Below are 22300 nucleotides of genomic sequence, written 5' to 3'. Positions count from 1 at the left end.
ATGGAGTTGGTGGGGCTAGAGCCAGAGCCAGGTGCAAGCTGGGGCTTTCCTATGCTCAATGGCTGTAACTGCTCTCCTGGGGCCAGGGCTGGGGCCTAAGGGGATGGAGCAGGGGCTGCAAGGGAGTTGGGTTTCTCCCAGGTGTGGTAGCAGCCTCCACCTTGGTTTGGGATATGGCTGAGGCCTGAGGACTTGGGGCTACACTTCCGTGGTTTCACTTTTTCCCTGGTGTGCACGCCTTGGTTAGAGGCTGGGTTGGCGAAGGAGGGGTTGATGGCATGCCACTGAGCTGGCCCAGCCCCCTCCCACATGTATACAAAGCTCCAGTGATGCTCGTCTCTGCCCTGGAGCTAGCTTCACTCCCTTCCGAGTCTGCGCAGGGACTGGGGCTCTCGTGATGGTCTCCGCCCTGGAGACAGCCTTGCTCCCTCCTGTGTGTGTGCTCCGAAGGGCTCGCTGGTAATGGCTGGTCAGAGGTGGGGCCGGGTCTGAGCTGGCTCAGTTCTCTCCAAGTGTGCATAGGCTCATTGAAAACGGCAGCTTCTGCCTTAGTGGCAAGCAGCACCAGAGCAAGAGGGGCTGGAGCAGGAGCCAAGTGCAGGCTCGGGAGGGTGCTACGGTGGTCCTGGCAAGCTGGCCAGAGCCCCAGGCAGTTTTCAATCTGCTGCCTCCACACTGTGATCGGAAGTAAGCAAGTCCATGCGTGTGTTCTTCAAGAATGGGGTCTCAGTTTCCTATGGCCCTCAGGTAAGCCCCACTGGTTTTCAGACTAAAAGGGCTCATCTTTGTGGTGTCAGACCCCTGGGCTGGCGTGCCTCATAAGTGGTTGGAAGCCCTCACTATCCAGGGAGGATCCTTGAGCCTGTGATCTCTCCCTCCTCTTCTGTATCCCCCACTAGGGATGCAGGTCTCCACCAGATTGCTTCTTTTCCCTTCCTACCAGGCTCTGTGTGGATCTTTCCTCACAGCCTTGGTTGTGGACGAGCTGTTCTGCTACTCCCCGCGCTGACCTCAGTGAGAGTCGCTCAATGTGTATTTGCAGTTTTGATGTGTTTGTGAGGGGAGGTGAGCTCAGCAGCCTCCTATTCCACCATCTTTATCTTCAGCAAACTTTTTTTTTTTTTTTTAACATTCATACTGGGGACTCACTTCCTCTTTTATATAGTGATTTCATAATTTGTGGAGTGTAGGGAATTGGATTTTTTTCAAAAAGACTTGTATTCCAATGATTCCCAGCAAAGGCCATAAATCTACTCACTTTTTCTTGATCTGCAGACCTCATGATTGTGGCATTAAACCCTTGACCTATGTAAAAGCAGGCCTTATGATTACAGGGGTGGCATCATCCTCATCACCATTTACGCTCGGAAGAGGGGCAGAGTTAGTCACTTTTTGGTTTCCTTCACAAGGTGGCAGACTTCTTTACCTATCCTTAGATGTAACTCCTCTGACTATCCCAGCTTTATGCAGATCTTCAATTCTCCAACTTGGTTCAGGCCTAAGCTCCTATTCCCCAAACTCTGGTTACTATATTTTGTCCTTGGAGAGGAAGGGCTTTCATGTTTAGCAGTTACATCTGTGGCTTAAGTTTATGTATCCTTTTTTCCCCCAGACATTAAGGATTTTCTATATTTTCTTCTGAGCTCAGCATTCCACTAGGAAATATGTTTGGTGTAATTTATTCAGCCTCTGGGTGTTTTGTAGCAGTGGAGAAAATCTTGCTATCTTCCTTATTTCCCCCAGTACTTTATTGAGGTATAATTCACATACAATAAAATGCATATATCCTAAGTACACAGCTCAAGAAAATTTTAAATAATGTTTATGCATGTTACCATCATCTAAATCACTTTATAGAATACTCCCATCATTCCAGAAAGTTCTCTCATGCTTGTTTCCACCCTATGCTCACCCAGAGGTAACCACTCTGTATTTGCTTTGCCTGTTCTTGAACTTGATATAAATGCAACATGTCTAGCTTTCTTTGTTCAACATGTTTTAGACTTATCCTTGTTGTTCTATCAGGAATTCACTTTTTAAAATTGCAGACTAATATCCCAGTGTATAAATATACCATTAGTTTGATTATCCACTAACTTGATGGATATTTGGGTAGTTCCCAATTTGGAACTATGACAATATTCTTGCACAAATCTTGCTGTGGGCCCATATACTCATCTGTCTTGGTTTTATCTGTGGAAGTGGAGTCACTGAGTCATGGGGTAGGCATATGTTTACCTTTATGAGGAACTGGCAAGCTGTTTCCCAAGGTGACAATACCAATTGGCATGCACCAGTTGCTCCACATTCTCACCATTCAGCAGGTATACAGTGTGATTTCCTTGTGGTTTCATTTTGCATTCCCTGATGACTGATGTTGGGCACCTTTTCCTGTGCTAATTGCACATTTGGATAGCTTCTGTGAAGTGTGTATTCAAGTCATTGATTTTTATATTGTGTTGCTTCTGAAATGGCTTTTACAAGTTGTTTTTCTGCATATGAATCCTTTGTCATTTACATGCATTGCAAATGTTTTCTCCTTGGTCATGGCTTGCCTTTTCACCTTAACAGTATCTTCTTGATGAGAAGGGTTTAATTTTGGTGAAATTTATCAGTTTTTATCTTTTACAGTTGACATCTTTTGTGTCCTAAAATACCTGCCTATCCTGAGAGTCATGGAAATACTCTGTTTTCTTCTAGAAGATTTGCTTTGCCCTTCACATTTAGGTCTCTGATCCATTTTGAATAAATGCACATTGCATTTAAGCATCAATGTTTGGTGTTTTCTCATACAGGTATCATTACTCCAGGTCCAACTGAAAACACATTCCATAACAACTTACTGAATTGCTTGGTGTTTTTGTTGAAAAGTCAGTAATTATATATGTGTGGATCTATTTCTGGACTCTCTATTCTATCCATTGATCTATGTCTGTCCTAACTCTAGTACCACACTCAATTTCTGTAGCTTTAAAGCAAGTCATAAAATCGAGTAGTGTAAAGTCTTCCAACCTTTTTTTTCCTTCTTCAAGATTTTCTTGGCTATTTTGGGTCTGCTGCATTTCATATATATTTGCCAATTTCTACAAGAAAGCCTCATATTTTGATTTCATTGAATCTGTAGATCAATCTGTGGGCAATGAGATCTTAACAGTATGTACTCTTTCAATTCATGAACATATCGATTGCAGTGTTCTACAGTTTCTCTCAGCAATGTTTTGTAGTTTTCTGGGTAGAAGTCTTGCACCTCTCTTGTTACCTTACTTTTGAGGTATATGACTTCTTTGATGATAAATTATGTATTTAAAATTTAATTCTCAATTGTTTGTTGCTAGTGTATAGACAGTACAACTGAGTTTTGCCTCATATCCTGCAAAATTGTCAGTTCTGGTAGATTTATCAAGCAAACACTTCAAGAAATCAGAGAATAGGAGCAGTGTCATATAATTGGAAACATCTGATTTTCCGAACAGTAAAATGTGATTCACTTTGTATACCTCTTTTTACAGGTATCACCTCAGAAATACTACCTTCTTTCTGATTTCCTTATCCTTTGCAGAATATGTAATTCTTGAGTTAAATTTGTTCTTGGTATAGTTCTTAAAAATCGGAGACAGCACCAAATCTTTACAGAGGAACCTTTGTTTTCCAGCTGAATGTAGAATAGGGAAATGAGGACATGACCTACATGCTGCCTTTTATTTGCAGAATGGTGAACAAAGTACTATTTTCAAGATCCCAATTAGAACAGAAAGACATATTAAAATGGGTTGGGATTGGAGTAGGGTGAATAGATTGGTGAGATTCAAATTGTCCTGAACTGTCACATTTACGAATTATTCACTAGTCAAGTAATAATCCCATCTTTTCATCCTTTGCTTTCTTTTTCATTCCTTTCTTCCCAATTTAATTTTTAACAGTGTTTAGCACACTGCCTAATCTACAAATAGCTATAAAGAACAGGTATCTATTTTAACTTCAAATAAAACCAATGTAAAGCAAAACTATTCAGGAATATTTTATATTTTCAAAGTACTTAGGAATTCTTTAATTAGAAAAATAAAGGCAATGGGATTATCTATCGGATTCTAAAAGTACCCATGAATTAAATCACTCACATCCCCCTCTTAAAAAACACAACAAAACCTTAAATCACATTGCTGTTAAGTTTTCTTACAGTAAGAAATAAGACCAACCTACACTAGAGTACAAAAACCTGAAATTCTGAGCATGAAAATAATTTATTGATTAGACATCTGGTTTATTCAAGCATAAGGCCTACCAAAGATAGAATTAACACAGCTCATGGAATAGGAAAAAAACCCCATCCAGCACTTCCTTTGTCTCAGATTTCCTGGGGACAAAATTTACGCATTCTGTACTATAGCCTCACCCTAAAGCATCCACATGTGCTTGATATTAACTTGAATAGGATGTGAGAAACTTTCTGTACACTCAACTTGGCAAGCATTGTTGTTAGTGATGCAACAACTTTCAGAAACATTTTTAGGCACAAGAAATAGCACTGCCTGCAGTGAGAGCCTTTGACAAAGAAAATATCATTAAATATAATCATCTTACAAATAGGAAGAAAAATATATGCACTTTTGCCAATGGATTGCTTCACGTATCAGGAAAAATGTCACAATCAGATTTTCTTTCGATGATTAAAACAATTTAATTGATACTCAACTTTAATCAATACTCAGGTTATCATCATCTTGTATTAAAAATCAGAAAAATAAAACAGATTGAACCTAAATGGAATTTAGGGAAGAAATGCAGGACTAATAATATGGAATAATAGCTGCACTTCTTCAGCTAACTAACTCATTAAAAAATACCAATTAAACATTTTCAGTCAAATTTTATTAAAAAAAAAAGCAGCAGATCAACATTACAATTCAAGAACCTAATCTAAATATGCACTTGACAATGAAGCACATCTGAGTATGGAGTGAAAAAAGTTTTTTCCAAAAAACCATCAAACGTATCATCTCCAAATACCCAAATAAATCACTTCTGCAGGCCGTCTGTTGAGTGGAATCATAAACAAAGAACAGAAGATTTATTGCTGTGAAAACAAATCTGTAGTACAGTAGTATGAATCTTGGGTATTAAACATAATCAGTTGAATCAAGTTAGGAAGTTGAAAATCTAATAAGAAATTTGTGTGTGAGAGAAAGTCTATAAGCCAGTTGACCCAAGAGCAACTGAGATATCAAACTTGTTCAGTGAAACCAGACATTATTTTAAATCTCCATTTTTTGAAGGCAATTAAAAATTACAATTCCAACAGCCCACAAACCAAATAAAAAAAACTGTAGAAAGCAATTAAAACTACGTTCAAGGAGCCACTTTTTCAGCTCAATTTCAGCACCCCAAGGAAAAAAAAAGCATCCATGACTATCACAGATGAAAACAGAATGAATGTCATTGGAATCAGTTATTTTCCCCCACTGAGGTATAAAATCTATATAGAAATTTGATACTATACTATAACAAATTGTACTTCTCATAGTTCTGTTTTAATTTCCTTTAAACCCTGTTTAATATAGTTTCTTTAATTGTTGTAAAAATGTTTTCATGATTCTGAATCTGGTTCCAGTTCTTTTTCATTTATTTTTATATCAATATTTAATATACTGGCTACCAGTTCTAATCAGAAAAAAAATCTTGGACATCTCTTCATTATAACAGCACATTCAGCAGAAATTACTGATGTGCAAGCAAACCATAAAAGGTGCAGCTCTCTGGAAAGCACATTTCGTAGATTGTTTCAGTCTGAATATTCTTTACAATGATTCTTGACGAAAGACTCTTTTAATCTTGTAAACATCAGTGTGCACAATCTCGCTACTACATAGTTTCACGTCCTTGGGCAGGAAGGCCGGTTCACAGCTAGTGAAAGCGAGAGCAGTTTAAGTTTTAATGGCTGATAAACCTTACATCCTGCAGGAGGAAAGCACTTTTCCTTTTTTGCTACTTAAGAATGTGGCAGAAATGTATGCTGAGGTAGCCCAGTCAATCCTTATTTATTTTCTTCTTTTTTTGTAAATTTGGTCTCAGAATATTTCTGGAAGGGTGACATTTCGAAGAAGCCACTGCTGGGACCGGCTTCCATTGCAGTCTCTAATGCTGGGCACCTGGCTGTCCTCTTCCGTGGCTTTATCCAGGCACTGATTACTGTTCACATGCTGCAGGGTTAATTTCTGAAAATGACAGGAAAGAAGTCTTAGTATCAAAGTGGAAAACAAAACCAAAACACCTCAACCATCATTTTTTGTGATTATGAAATTCCTCTGTAGAAAAGGGTTTTGTTTCTGAAATATAAATTATTTAAGACAATGGAGAAATGTGTCCGTGTAAAGACAGCATTAAGAGCTATGTCGGGGAGAAAGGCACTCGGGGTACAGTGCATTCTGCTGGATTTGCAGTCAGATGACCTCAATTCTAAGTCCCAATTCTGCCATAAGCTCTGCAATGCTGTGAGAAATTTTACTTTTTTGTGCTTCAGTTTCCTAAAAAAGTGATCAGATTAGTGATTCCTAATTTAGGATCCTCAACCTATTTTCAAAAAGCTATCCCAAAACTGCTTCATTTTCCCATGATAAGGCTGTTCAAATTATTAATTCTGTGATTCCAAGCTTCAAGTCCTTAGAAACTCAGGTCTTTTTGAAGACTCGAAATCATAAGATTTATAAAACAGTCCTTAATAAGTGGCTGATAGATGTGGCTATATATCTTCCTCTCTACTTGTCTGCATTCCAGACTTGATGCTGTCATGTTGATTTTTAGGATAATTTCAAAAGAACTGACAGATGAGAGTTAACAGACACATACTGACCATACTAATGAATCCGATACCAAGCCCTGGTCAGGAGAAGAACTCCAAAGCAGCTATGTAGGAATTTGCATTAAGCGTTATCCTAATAAGTATGCAACTATAAGGAAATATTTTTTTTTTAATGTTATCGATTAACTTTTTTTTTTTTAAAGTTTAATTTTTATTTATTTATTTATTTATGGCTGTGTTGGGTCTTCGTTTCTGTGCGAGGGCTTTCTCTAGTTGTGGCAAGTGGGGGCCACTCTTCATCGCGGTGCGCAGGCCTCCCATTATCGCGGCCTCTCCTGTTGTGGAGCACAGGCTCCAGACGCGCAGGTTCAGTAGTTGTGGCTCACGGGCCTAGTTGCTCCGTGGCATGTGGGATCTTCCCAGACCAGGGCTCGAACCCGTGTCCCCTGCATTGGCAGGCAGATTCTCAACCACTGCACCACCAGGGAAGCCCAAGAAATATGTTTATTAACACATTTTTACTCACGGCTCTATTTTAATGTAATTCTTTTATCTCATTTAATTTTCATAAGGAACATTTCATTTTCATAAGGCCTCTTTTGTACCTATTTGAACTTCAAACAAATCAAAACCTAATGACTGTATACAATACAGCTACTTTAGCTTTCAGTCACTTCTGTGTTATGGTCCATGTGGAAGCTGGCAAAAAGCAGTGCACATTCGCAGATGTCACAGTTTACTCTCAACACTGACTTCAGTAATATCGAAGGGTCAGTGTTAGATACTTTAGTTCCAATAAATGCATAACAAGAAGACCAGGAAGGGTTTCCCTGGTGGCGCAGTGGTTAAGAATCTGCCTGCTAATGCAGGGGACACGGGTTCGAGCCCTGGTCCGGGAAGATCCCACATGCCGCAGAGCAGCTAAGCCCGTGCGCCACAACCACTGAGCCTGCGCTTTAGAGCCCATGCTCTGCAACAAGAGAAGTCACGGCAATGAGAAGCCCGCGCACTGCAACGAAGAGTAGCCCCTGCTCTCTGCAACTAGAGAGAGCCTGCGTAAAGACCCAACGCAGCCATACATGCATACATGCATACATACGTAAATAAAAAGACCGGGAAAAGTCAGCATGGCTGGGGCTGTTTTCACTTTTATGCAGATGCTGTGTAGTTTGTTTTGAGGGGATGCACTTTGCAGCCAGACATTTCTGTAGTGAACCCCAGATTTGCCACGTACCAACAATATGCCCCTGAGCAGAAACCTCTCTCAGCCCCAGGTTCCTCATCTATAAAATGGGGACAAGAATACTTCTCGAGTTGTGCAGAAACATTAAGATAATGAACAGAAAGTGCCACCCAGCTCAGGGGCACTCGCTACAACATCCTGAGCAGCCACGGACACAGTCTGGCAGCCCCGAGAGAGCGGAAGCACACAGCTTGCTGCTAAGGCCTTCGGTCATTTGTAAGACAAAAACAAAGCACTTTAAAAAGAAACCCCCAAACATTCCAGAAGGCCCTTCAAAGCTTCTCTGAGTGGCCACCTTCATCAGGCCCACTGTCAGTACTAATAAAAACAAAAAAAACACAACAAAAAACTTAGTTGGGAAATTGGTCTTTATCACCCTAATTTTTAAAAATGTTATTATTTCACTTATTTAGAATCATTAAAATAAACTTGTAACAAAGACAGAGGTTATTGATACATGCTGGGTATTTAACTGCTCAAAATTAAGACAGAATCCCTATAATTTCAGGAAGCTAACGTCCCTTCAGGAGACCAGGACTCTGGTGAAGAGCCCTGTTCCAGACACAGCTCTCCGGCTGCTGACAGCAGGGGCAGAGTCCTGTGGCTCGTGACTCTGTGGGGACTGTGGTCACCGTACTCAGCAGAGGATCTGTCAGCACGGACTAGTTTCCACACAGAAAGAGTGTAACTAAGGCAACAGGCTAACTGTAACCTCTGAAAGGAGGATGAAAGCTATAGTTATCATTGCATAAAGTCCACCTGCAACCTAGAAAAAAATAATTTGCCGCCCTCTACCCCTAATCTCTAGATATAACTGTGTCAAAATCTACATTTTCATTCCAGAAAGGACAGCTACAAGTAGTCAAAGCAAAAGAGCTTGGTGTCATAAACTCTCTGCAATATATACTATAAACAAGACTTAAAGATATAAGAATATACAATTTAATACAAGATAGTATGGTATTGTGCAAAGAATCCTGGATTAAGAATCCCAGGTCTGGGGCTTCCCTGGTGGCGCAGTGGTTGAGAGTCTGCCTGCCAGTGCAGGGGACACGGGTTCGAGCCCTGGGCTGGGGGGATCCCACATGCCGCGGAGCAACTGGGCCCGTGAGCCACAATTACTGAGCCTGCGCGTCTGGAGCCTGTGCTCCGCAACAGGAGAGGCCGCGATAGTGAGAGGCCCGTGCACCGCGATGAAGAGTGACCCCCGCTTGCCACAACTAGAGAGAGCCCTCGCGCGGAAACGAAGACCCAACACAGCCATAAAAATAAAAAATAAATAAAAATTAAAAAAAAAAATATATATATATATAAAAAAAAAAAAAAAAAGAATCCCAGGTCTGAGATCTGGTAACACCATTTACCTGCTCTGTGACCTTGGGCAATGAACTTCCATTCTGGGCTTCAATGTCTACATGTATTAAAAACAAGGTCCTGAATTTTATTTCTAGGGTTCCTTTGAAATCTAAGAGTTCACGACTTTAGGTTTAGATTATACATTACTGACATAAGTGTTATTCTTCCAGACTGCAGTTTTCAACTGATGGAGGCAGGACAACTCTGATGGGCCGTCCGGAGCTCCCTGTGCAGTCGGCTCAGACTGTGGGACCCACATCACAGCTTGACTCCTCCCTCTGACTATTCTTCTGTCTCCCTTTTCGCAGGTGTTGATCTGAAGGGTGCTCCCTAATAAACATCCTGAACACTAAGCTTGACCTTGGAGTGGAGTCAGCTTCTGGGAGAACCCAGCCTGCAATACTAGAATTTAATCTCAGGGAAGACACCTTGCAAAGTGCTCCAGGGGTTTTAAAACTTTACACTCATAACTGGTTCTTTCAAAATATCCTAAATCACTTCTAGCTCCTTAATTTCTAAGCAAACATCTACTTTTGAATAACTGTTGTGGTAGACTGTATATCTTATACACAGTCTGCCAATGGCCATTCCCACTTCCTGTCTCCTGGCCACAGCACACCATAAAGACTGGAAATGCAAATGCCTGCTTTCCCAGCCTCCCCTTGCAGCTGGGGGATCACTATGAGATGAAGTTCTGGCCCATGGGACACAGCAGAGCCTGCTGCGGGGGATCCAGGAAAAGCTTTGGCTTTCCTGATAAAGAGCAATTCAAGCAGTAGTGCAACATTCCTCTTCCCTTCTTCCTGTCTTGAGTTGGGCGTGATGGTGAGCACTGCAGCAGCCTTCTAGAGGCCACAAGAAAAAGCCAAGAATATTGCTGCAATGTCATCCCTGACATCATTGTGTCACTGAATCCATGCCAGAAGCCACTTACATCCAGACTTAAGAAAAAAATAAACCACTATTTGTTCATGCTACTATAAATAGGTTTATGTTACCTAATTAAATATACCATCATTTTTCAATGAACATATACAATTGGGAGGCTTTTTAATTTTCAAAATATTTTGGCTTCGCAATGACTGTGGGGTGCCACTGGCATTTACTGTCTGGACTCAGAGATGCCATATATCCTGCAGGACCTGGGGCAGCTACACCCAAAATGGCAATAGCATGCACCATGGAAAACCCTGCAACAGAATATTCAGGCCACTTCCAATAGTCATATTAACTGAGCTACTGCACTCTCTCTCTCTCCCATACACACACACACACAATTTTTTTTTTAACTATGGTTTGATATTGTGAAGGGAGACCCAGGATTTATAAAACATGGTCTTTGCCCTCCAGGATCTAACTATCTAATAGTGGAGAAAAAGACTGGTAGATAAATAACTACAAAGAAGCACAGAATTACAGGGGTCAGAGACAATTGTAATTAAGACAGAGAGAGCTAATTTCTGGCTGGGATCCACGGAAGTGATGTCAATTCTGGGCCCTCAAGAACAGGCAGGATTTGTTAGGCAGGTGGAACTGTATGATCTTAAATGTAAAGTGGGAAAGTACAGGATATGTTCAGGGAATAGCTGGTCGAAGATGAAAAGTAGACCAGGGTTTGTATGTGATGCAGTATAAGGAGAAAAGACAGCCAGAGTCACAACTTGGTTTGGACATCTCCATTGAGGGGGTAGAATGAAGCAGCAGAGTGAGCCAAGCAGAAAAAGAAGTAGAGAAAAAGCTAAGAGAAGAAACTAAACAGTAGTGCATCTAAAGCCAACGGATAAGAGGATTTTAAAAGATCATCTGCTTAGCAATAGTAAATGCTACAGAGAAGTTAAGAAAAAGAGACGAGAATGTCCTGGCTTTGCATCCAGGGGCTGTTTCTATATAGTGTCAGACCAAGGCAGGAGCCAGGTTGAAGAACCAGAGGCACAAGTGCCAGCCATTCACTCGCCATCATACAGCACAGGAGAAAAGCAGGATGGTATGTAGAAAATAAAATAGGAACAAAAGTCTGTCCCAACATGAAGAAGAAAACCAGTGCTTGTAGGCGGAAGAAAAAGAACCAGAGAAAGATATATTGAAGATGCTGGTGCTGGTTCCAGAACCATAGAGCAAAAAAGCATAAGTTGGGAGGTTAGCCAGGTATGAGGAAAGGAAGAGAGGTTTACTGGAGATGCTTTTAAGTACCTCTATTTGAGTACAACATATAGCAGGTGGGGAGAGGGAGTGGCTCCAGAGGAAAGCAAAGACAAATAGTTTTATTATATATGTCACTGAAAAATCATTGAGCCAGAGAATTTCATTAATTAAAGCTCACCTTTTACCTAAATGTTTAATTCGGTAATTTTAAATGCCTACTTACTGTTCCATTTCTACCACAGTGGCTGGCAAAGCTTAAGGACATACAGAGGGAAGAGTGGCTACACAGTAACAACAAGGACCCAGGGACTGGAGGCAATACTAATTTACTGAAGAGATTAAAACATGTTTATTTTACTTATATTGCTTTTCCTATCTGTCAATTCTTGGAGTTTAAGAACAATTTGATCCATATGCAGATTCCACAAAAACTCGTTCTTTTAGATATAAAGTATTTTATACAATACACCAAATGACACCCAATCTTATTCCTATATTCAACTGGATAACTTACCACCGGGTCATACTCCCAAAGTTGGTTGCCTTTTAGGTGGTGGCATTTGAGCATTGTGACTGGGCCATTAAGTTTGGAGACATCCAAGCAAAGGTCATCTGTTCTAATTTCTTTGTTGGCAGTGTAAGAGAAAACCTGAAAAACAAAAATGCACACATATAAGCTTTAACAGCAAAATAAATTAGCGTTTTATATGCCTAAGAATCTGGCAGGGAAAAAAACAAGTATTTCAAGATACATGCTTTTTTGAACTTTATTAGTGTAATGGAGAATAAATGACTCAGAAAAGACACCACTGTTTTTGCAGAGAAGAAAAAAAAATGATCTTAGGTTCTCTGCATATACTGAGTTGTCAAGGGTTGTCATCTGTTTGACTAAAAAGGGCAGAATAAATCTCATGTACAACAATGTAAACACAGGTCTCAGAAAGGGCCTTTTACAAATGCTTCATTTAAAAAATAATCATTAGATTGAAGGCTCTATTCTCCTAAAGGTCTTTACTATTTTCTCTTTAAAGGTAGAAAAATATTTCCTGAATGATGTCATGAAATAAAAAAGGAAGATTAAAACAAATCCAAATTACCCCTTTAAAGCTTTACTAAAATACTCACCTGATTACCTCCCATACCGTGACAGTTAAAAATTCCAACTTTTTCATTCTCTTTTCTAGCCATGTTATCTAGACACTGATTTGTTTCCACATTTCGTATCTAGGGGACAATGAATAATGAAAATATCATGAGTTAGAGAGGTTAACTAGACAGACACATACAGATCTAACACACACATTAAAATCGATCTAAACTTCCCACTAAATCTCTAATTCCTGAGGTAAGGGCTATGAGTTGGGAGGGAAAAAAATCACTGGCTATCTAAGACTCTGTGATCTAGAAAGGTCTTACTATTTATATAAGTAATTTTTGTGTTTCATGGGAAATCCTTTAAGTTCTTTTTTCTTTCATCCCAAACTGTTCTTCTATGATTTGTATTTAACTCAGTAAGCTCTAGTTTGCCTAATAATTTAAAGCAACTTAACAACTCCCTGTGGACACTGCCACCAAGATAAGGGGGCATTACTATTGATAACTACTTTGATGACTTCTTAGGAGGCTCAAGGTGGGTATTTTCTAAGCAAAGAATGTGGAACTTGGCTTAACTGGAAAGCCTAAGCATGGTGTAGTGTAAACACCATTCTTCCATTAGGTATTTGTCAGTTACATAAAAAAATTGAATCACGTCATCAGAATTAGGAAGAATATTTTAAGCACTGTCCTTTGATATATTTTTTCCCTCTGAACCACTAGAGTTTAAAAGCATATGGCAAATTAATAGACATTTGTAAAGTCCTAAATCTATTCTCATGGGTGGTATTGTCAGCAGGTAAGCCGGAAGGGAGAAGTAGGACAAACTATATCTGTCATGTCATGTAGATAGAAAAGGGGTAATTGTCTGTGATAGATAAACTGGGGGCAAAGTTAAAACCACAAATAACCCATTTATTTTTATAAACATGTACAGTCTACATATTATTCCACTATTTTAATAAGGCACTAACAAGTCCAGATGCATTTTTTTCTTATAAAGATACAATAGCATAAGTATGAATAACTGTATTATTCCCAGGGGATCAGAATAAGAACTGGGGCTTTGGCAAAAGAGAGGCCTGGGTTTAAGTCCAAATGATCCAAACCCTCTGAGAACAATTTCCTAAGAGAGACTAGTCAGCTCTATGTTGAGGTTGGGTAAGACAATGCATCCACATACCTACTTCGGAGTCTAGCATGTAGTGGACTCAGAAATAATAATAATCTGCGCTGCCGCCTTATCACTAGTCAACTCCATCTGGCTATTCCATCAAAACCTCAAACTCAGTTCATGCAAAAACAGGATTTTCCAACTCCTTAATGCTAATACTTCTTCACCCGAACATCTTAACATACCCCTGCCACTCCACCCCTGACCCTGAGGATTGCTATCTAAAACAAACCTCCATCATCATTCCTCCATATATTCCCCTTGTCCCCTGACACCCCTAGTTTTATTAATAATCCCACAAGTTGTCCAATTATTCAAGCTGGAAATCCCAAGGCCTTTTCTTCCTGGGTGTAACATATTGCATCAGTATCCAGGAATTCTTTTACCACATAATGCACATCATCTTTTTATCCATTATTTTAAAGCAGAAACCTATTACCTCATAAATAAATTTTATAAAAGGTTTTATAGTTAGATACAATTTTACATAAAACACCTTTCTGCACCTCAATGGATAATCAATTAATACTTGATGATCATGGCTATCTTACTTGACAAAAAATGTAGTTCGAATTTTGACAAGGTGAGTCTTTATCTCATATATTCATATAAAACAATTATTTCCTTATACTTTTGAAAAAGTTACAAACTCCCCAGTCCTTTGCTTTCCTCAATTTTTTTCTTTCAAATACAGATGTAGAGGTTTCTGAAGAAAGGTGATAAATGTCACAGAAATGATTAGGGAAGAACCACCATTATTGTCAGCTTCTCCCTCTCACATGGAATGTTTTTTTTTTGGTTAAATAATTATCTTTTATCAAACTTAATATAATAAAAATTAAAAAAATAAAATTCTCCCCAAATGTAATTGGACTTCCTATCACTCAGTAACTATCTTATAATAAATCAACTTTGGCTATTCTGTTTCCATAACTGACGTTGCTAAAAATTACGGCAAATAAATTACACTTACTCTGCACTAGGCATTGTTCCATGAGTTTTTAACCTGTAACAGCTTATACCACCCTTACACCATTCCTATGAACAATTCTGGATTGTTTTCTGACATAAGAGATCTGAGCCTCCAACCCTTGAGGATACTACTGACAACTAGATGTTAAAAGTAGAGTTCTCCAAGGATTGGAAACCACTGCTTCCCGACAACTGTTTTGGTGACAATGAACCTTGATTAGCAAGATGTGGCCCAGCTGAGACGAGTGGTCAGAGAGTGGGTGGGCCTCTGCTGGGGCCTGATGACACTTCTCCAAAGTGCAGGGGAGGGATGGAGAGAAGCCCCGCACACTCGGTGAGGAAGGAACTTCCGCAGAAGGGGAGCTGTGATGTTTGGTGCCTGGGCAGAGAGGATTCTGTCTGGCTCAACGCATAAAGTGGCATCTTTGAGCTGCTCTCCAGGCTGGTTTTTCCACGTTAGATTGCTAGAGAAGACAGTTTTCAGGGAATGTCCTCCTCCTTTGTAGGAATACATGTGGGCTACCTCACCTACAGAGTGTGTGAGATGATTTCTGAAGGACATGAAAAACCAGGATGACTAGGGGTGAGTTTTGGGAACAATTCTGTTCTTTATGATGTCAGTAGGCAGTAGATCATTTAATAGGTTTGTTTGGTGGGAGTTAACTTTGAAGAGTCTTTGGGGAATGGAAAAATTAGGAACAAACATTTTAAAAAAAAAGTTGAATCAGATGTTCAAAATTGTAATTCTATATAGCTTTAACGCTATGTAACCAATTACCAGCTTTCTAGTGAACTATGGAAGGTAGGAATGGTGGTGATAATACTTGTTTCAATGTTCATATTGGAATGGAAATAGGTACCAGACTTGGTTACTCAAAATCTGACACTTAAAGTCATAACAATATCTGAACGATGCAGTCAGGGAAAAATAGCCGCACTTTCAAGGTGTCTGGAGGCAGATGGGTAGGCATGAGAGCTTAGGGTGGGGGGACGCGCAGAGCTGGGCCCCACGCCCGGCTCCACCTGCCATGCGACCTTGGCAGGTCAGTACTCTAAGACAGTGATTCCCAAAACCATGATTTGAACAACTGAATAAACTTTTTTTCAGTATCTGCCACTGAAAAAAAGATTTTGTGATCAAGTATGTTTGGGAAATAACCAGATTAACAAATTTGAATAGGTTTTCTTTACTGAAGGACTTCTCAAAGCCTTTTAACATACTAATTAAGACTCTTGGTAGGGGTAGGGACTGATAGTACAGAAGGATATAATGCTGCTTTTTATAAAGCAGCATTTCCCAAACATTTTTGGCCATAAAATCCACCCCTCCTCCCCTACCCCTTGCCTTTCTAACAGGCACCTTGAGAGATACCAGACATCAGCATTCCTTAGAACATAGTAAGTGGGAAACTTTGCTGTACAGACCTCATTTTCTCATCTGTAAAACAGGGACAACACTCTCTCGCGCGTTTGCTGAGATCCCTCAGCGAGGTAACACATACAGAGGCCTAGCAGGAAACCGACACCTAGTAGGCCCACAATAGCTGTTGGTTCTCCTTAACTCAGGTGTATACAGCTGTCACTAAAATACTATTTTCAACCTTCTGAGTTGATGATTGTGAATGCACTCATTCCTGGGAAACCAGGCAAGAAATTAGAGCCTAAGTTTCTTGGTTTCTGCTATAGTCTCCTCCAGAATCCTGGCACCTTCATTAGGGTGGACAATGTAATAAGCAGTTAAGGGATTCTTGGAATCTACTATTACGGAATCTAGATTTACTTTTTCACTCTCTGCCATGAGGGTAATACTGGTTAGATATGAGAAAGGGTGTGAGTGTTGGTCGTTAAGATTAGCACAAGCTCTCAAGCCAGACTGCCTGTGCTCAAATCCTGTCTCTTCCATTTTGTGGTTGTGACCTGAGCCATGTTGCTTAAACCATTTATTTGTGCCTTAATTTACTTACCCGTGAAGTGGGGGAAAATAGCACCTATCTCGGAATGCTGGGAAATGAGTTAATATTTGTAAAGCCTCAGACTGGTGCTTGACATAAAGTCCATGCTCAGTAAATTTTAGGGTGGAAAAGTAAATGGTCAGTCCATAAGCCTGGCTAAACTGTACGAGTCTGGATTATTTGCTTTCTGTGTCTGCTGTTTAGACAATTCACCTCTTGGATTAACAACAATTAGATATCACAATGAAACACATTTATTCGGTTCCAGGTCCCTACAGGAGCTATGAGAGCCAGACTTTGTGAAGCCAGACGTGCTAAATGTACACATTCCGATTTCCCTTCCTGCTCTAAAATCCTATGACTTCAGGTTTCCCTGGGTCCTTGTAATATGACAAGAGGTACCTGATAGGCTAAATTCCAGTCCTAGCAAAGGAAGGCTCACAGAGATGGAGCTATGATCACAAGCACAAGCTCCCTAGCTGCACTTTGGCTGGTGCTCGAGAACAACCCCAGTCCCCAAATCAGAGCTTCGACCTGATAGTGTGGCCTAGTATTAAGGACATAAATGCTTAAGACCAGCTGCTTAGTTACTAAGGTAATAACAAGCAGGCCACAGAGGGTAAAATCTGTTCCTTATATAGAAAGCCAGCTGGCAAGAGGCAGGTAAAAGGCAAGCTTGCCTTGGCAATCATCTACTGTGTGTTAGACAAGTGGCTCTTTGTAATACGCCTATATTCTGACCTAGCTAACAATGCCTAGGTGTTGTCCAAAATTGGGTCAGTTCTAAAAGAAAAAAAAAAAACAACTCCTCATTCTTTATTCTGAAGGCAAGCAACTGCTATCAATCTTCCCATGGCATCACCCACGCTGGGCCTTTCCTGACTGGAATGAGGCTCCGGCAAAGGGAATGGATACTCACTGATGAGACAAGGAACTCCGCATACCCTCGCTTGTTTGAGGTGACTTCCTTAAACCACGACAAAGTTCAGAGGCAGGGAGCTCAGGTCAACCGTAAAGTAGCCTCAGGAACTACCAAGGACAAACAAGGAGTCTGTGCTTGCTCTGGCACTGGAGACACTGCAACCAGGCCGATCGGTTTCTCACTCACCACCACGCAGCTCCCTGCTGTGATCTAGCTGCTCTACCGCATCCTACTTTTCCACGTTACATCTCCTCTTCTTTCCCCCATCACCAACACCCCCTCTTCACTCTCAGCCAACGATCTTGTGTTCAGCTGAAGAAACAAAGCTCACCAGAGAAGCCCCTCACACTCCCACCTCAAACTACCAGCCTCCAGCCCTCAACCCACAATTCGCCTGACTTGGCCTGGCCCCGCTTCCTTCCAGCTGCGTGGATGAACTGCCCCGTCTCCAGCCTCTACCTCCACTGTGCACCACAGCCCATCCCCCGCCTACTAAACGTGACTCCTGGGCTCCTGCCAGCAGTGGCTCTTTTCTATCTTCACATTTTCTCTTTTGTGTCCTTGGCATCAGCACAGTTTCATCTTAGCAAAAATACACAGAAAAACCCTTCTTTAACTCCATTTACCCCTCCAGCTACCGCTCACTTCTCTGTTCAGCTTTACAGCAAAATTTCTTATCCACACTCATGATCTCCACTTCCTCTTCTCCTGATCTCCTGTGAAGCCATCAGAGATTCTGTCCCTACCAGTCTCCACCGGAACCCACTTGACACAGTGAGATGGAGCCTCCTGACAATGTCTCCCTCACCAATCCAACGGCCAGTTCTCAGGACTTGTCCCCCTCCTTTCTCTGCAGTGTTCCACACGATGGGTCACTTCCCTCTTTCTTGAAGCAAGTCCTTCACTTACTGGGGCATCACTCTCTTAGTTCTCTTCCTATTTCAGAAATAGTAACTTTTTTTTTTTTTTTGGCCATGCCACGTGGTTTGTGGGACCTTAGTTCCCCGACCAGGGATGGAACCCGTGCCCCCTGCAGTGGACGCGCAGAGTCGTAACCACTGGACTGCCAGGGAATTCCCTCTCTTCCTATTTCAATGCTCTCTCCTTCTCAGTCATTTTGGCTGATGCCTTCTCACCTTCACAATTTCTAAATTGTGGAGTCTTTTATGGCTTGTCCTCAGTCCTCTTGTCCATCTACAATACATTCACTCCCCCCAAGGCGCTCTCATGAAGTTTTGTGGTTTTAAAAACCACCTATATACTGCCAACCCCTAACTGTAGATCTCCATCCCAAACTTGTGTCCAAGCTGCAGGTTTTTTAATGCAAATATCTATCCACTGTCTTTACCCGGATCAAATGTAACACGTCCCAGGCTGCACTGCTGAGCGCCTTCTGCACCTGCTCTACAGGCCTTCCCATCTCAGGAAGGCCAACTTCACTGCCCCAGTGTCTCGCTCAAAATCTTAATATAATCCTTGGCTATTCTCTTCCTTTCACCAATACACCAGTTCTATGCTTGTTCCCACAGAGTTCTTTCTGACATAGCAGACAATCTGATCCTTTTAGTGAAAGTCTGCTCATCTCTCCCTGCAACTTCCCACCTCAGAACAAAACCCAAAGTCCTTACTATGGCCTACAAGCTCTATGTGATTTGGCCCTCACTACGTCTTGACCTTATCTTCTTCTGCTCTCCCCCTGTCCACTATACCCAGTCAACTGGCCTCTCTGCTGCTTCTGGAATGTGCCAAAGTACATTCCTGTCTTAGGGCCTTGGCACTTGTTTTCCTTGTGCCTGGAACACTCTTTCCCCAGAAATTCATCTGACTTGCTCCTTCACTTCCTTCAGATCTCTGCTCAAAAATCACATTATAAGAGAGGACTTTTTCAACTACTCCACATAAAAGAGCACCACCACTCCCACCCACAAGTCATTCTATCCCCTTTGTCCTTACCACCACCTGACACCGTGAATATTAAAAAAAAAAAAAAAAAAATCTGTCTTCCTCCAGAGACTGCAAGATCCACAAGAGCAGAGACTTTATTTTATTCACTGTATTCCCAGTACTTAAAATAGTATCTATCAAATAGTAGGTATGCAAATATTTGTTGAATGAATGAAAGGAAGGAAGAAGTGACAACCTCCTGCAGATCAGGGGTGGGGGGGGGGGTCGACTTTTCCTGAGTGTCAGGAAGATTCAGTCCTGGGATGGGACCTGGATGTGGCCCTGTCCACACAAATCATCATTCCCTGCTGTGACTTACAAAGAAAATTTTGCCCTGCTATCAATTCCTGTCACAGAAGTGTTGGGTTTTTCTTTTCTTCTATTTGGATTCACATGCTTTCAAAAAGTCAATATTATAATTTAAAGGTTTATAAAGATTTACAATGAACTGCAGACAGACCCAGTAAAAACAAAATTTCTTTACTATAAGCAATGCACTTTCATACAGTATTTCCTAAGCTATTAAAAAATGTTGGCCATAAGTAGCTAAATTGATATATAAACCACTTCTGGGCTGTAATCAGAAAATTGAAAATCACTGCCTTGACCTAATAAAAAGAGGGACTTTGGGGAATTAGAAGATTATTAAGAAAGGAGAACCAGAATCTTTATGGCCCCCTGGCTTGGGGTATTGCACTGTAGTAAAGAAGAGGAAAAACACTTTCTCAGTAGTAACACATAGTAGCCCAACACTTCTGCTCCAACAAGTAGAGGGAAAAACAGCTAAATTGCAGAAATCCTATTTTTGAGTCTATTAGAGAGCAATGGAAGCAAGTAGGGTGAGGTGAACTGTAATCCCAGAAAGGGAAGAGCCCTCCCTGGGTGAGCTGACAATCACCAGATGTCTTCCTCTGTAAGGACATTTGCTGATGGTGCAGGCTGAGGACAGGGTGTGGCCCAAATGGGCCTTTTCCTCAAGGAAAGAGCACAGTGATGTTGGTTATGTGAAGGCTAGCATGACAAAATAAAAATCAGAGGAGCCCCAAATACAAGGCCATTCTCCTCATGGGACATTTGCTGTGCTGTCAGTGGGTGGGAAGCTGTGGCTAGAAAGGCAGAATGAAATCCTCCACATCTCAAGAGGGAAAACTGTCATGATATGCAGATGCCATGATACTATATATATAGAAAACCCTAAAGACTCCACACAAAAACTACTAGAACTGATGAACGAATTCAGCAAGGTAGCAGGATACAAGATTAGCATAACAGAAATCGGGTGCATTTCTTTACACTAACAATGAAATATCAGAAAGGGAAAAAAAAACAATCCCTTTCAAAACTGCATTAAAAAAAACACCTAGGAATAAACCTGACCAATGCGGTGAAAGACTTATATGCTGAGAACTATAAAACATTAATAAAGGAAACTGAAGATGATTCAAAGAAATGGAAAGATATTTTATATGCTCTTGGATTGAAAGAATTAATATTGTTAAAGTGGCCATACTACCAAAGCAATCTATAGATTTATGCAATTCCTATCAAATTACCCATGACATTTTTCACAGAACGAGAACAAATAATCCTAAAATTTATATGGAACCATAAAAGACCCAGAATTGCCAACGCAATCCTGAGGAAAAAGAACACAGCAGGAGGCATAACTCTCCCAGACTTCAGACAATTCTACAAAGCTACAGTAATCAAAACAGTGTGGTATTGGCACAAAAACAGACATATGGATCAACGGAATGAAATAGTGAGCCCAGAAATAAACCTGCACACCTGTGGTCAATTAATCTTTGACAAAGGAGCCTACAATACACAATGGAGAAGAGAAAGTCTCTTCAGCAAGTGGTACTGGGAAAGTTGGACAGACAGCTGCATGTAAATCAATGAAATTAGAACACACCCTCATACCATACACAAAAATAAACTCAAAATGGCTTAAAGACTTAAATATAAGACATGACACCATAAAACTCTTAGAAGAGAATATAGGCAAAACATTCTCTGACATAAATCATACCAGTGTTTTAAGTCAGTCACTCAAGGCAATAGAAATATAAACAAAAATAAACAAATGGGACCTAATCAAACCTATAAGCTTTTGCACAGCAAAGGAAACCTAAACAAAACGAAAAGACAATCTATGGACTGGGAGAAAATATTTGCAAATGATGTGACTGACAAGGACTTCCAAACTGTACAAACAGCTCATACAACTCAATAACAACAACAACAGCAGCAAAAAAACCCAATCAAAAAATGAGCAGGGCTTCCCTGGTGGCACAGTGGTTGAGAATCTGCCTGCTAATGCAGGGGACACGGGTTTGAGCCCTGGTCTGGGAAGATCCCACATGCCGCGGAGCAACTAGGCCCGTGAGCCACAACTACTGAGCCTGCGTGTCTGGAGCATGTGCTCCGCAACAAGAGAGGCCGCGACAGTGAGAGGCCCACACACTGCGATGAAGAGTGGCCCCCGCTTGCCGCAACTAGAGAAAGCCCTCGCACAGAAACGAAGACCCAACACAGCCAAAAATAAATAAATAAATTAAAAAAAAAAAAATGAGCAGAAGACCTAAATAAATATTTCTCCAAATAATACATACAGATGGCCAAGAGGCACATGAAAAGATGATCAACATAGCTAATTATTAGAGAAATGCAAATCAAAACTACAATGAGGTATCACCTAACA

The 22300-nt window shown here is 40.8% G+C and overlaps 1 protein-coding gene across 2 annotated transcripts in view; it reads right to left on the bottom strand.

The window, feature by feature from the left end:
• Positions 1-4007: 4007 nt before the first annotated feature.
• The window catches only part of GALNT1 (polypeptide N-acetylgalactosaminyltransferase 1), an 83060-nt gene continuing 64767 nt past the window's right edge, over positions 4008-22300 (bottom strand). For both annotated transcript variants that reach the window (XM_036874175.1, XM_036874174.1), the window contains 3 exons: positions 12663-12761; positions 12052-12186; positions 4008-6212 (listed from right to left, as the gene is read on the bottom strand). In XM_036874175.1, coding sequence (XP_036730070.1) covers positions 6066-6212; positions 12052-12186; positions 12663-12761 — 381 coding nt within the window. In that variant the 3' untranslated portion in view covers positions 4008-6065. The remainder of the gene's footprint in view (positions 6213-12051; positions 12187-12662; positions 12762-22300) is intronic.

The sequence above is a fragment of the Balaenoptera musculus genome, chromosome 14, assembly GCF_009873245.2.
Source record: "Balaenoptera musculus isolate JJ_BM4_2016_0621 chromosome 14, mBalMus1.pri.v3, whole genome shotgun sequence".
Classification (NCBI taxonomy): domain Eukaryota; kingdom Metazoa; phylum Chordata; class Mammalia; order Artiodactyla; family Balaenopteridae; genus Balaenoptera; species Balaenoptera musculus.
The sequence above is the reverse complement of the archived record's forward strand: the minus strand, read 5'-3'. Positions and strand labels throughout refer to the sequence as shown.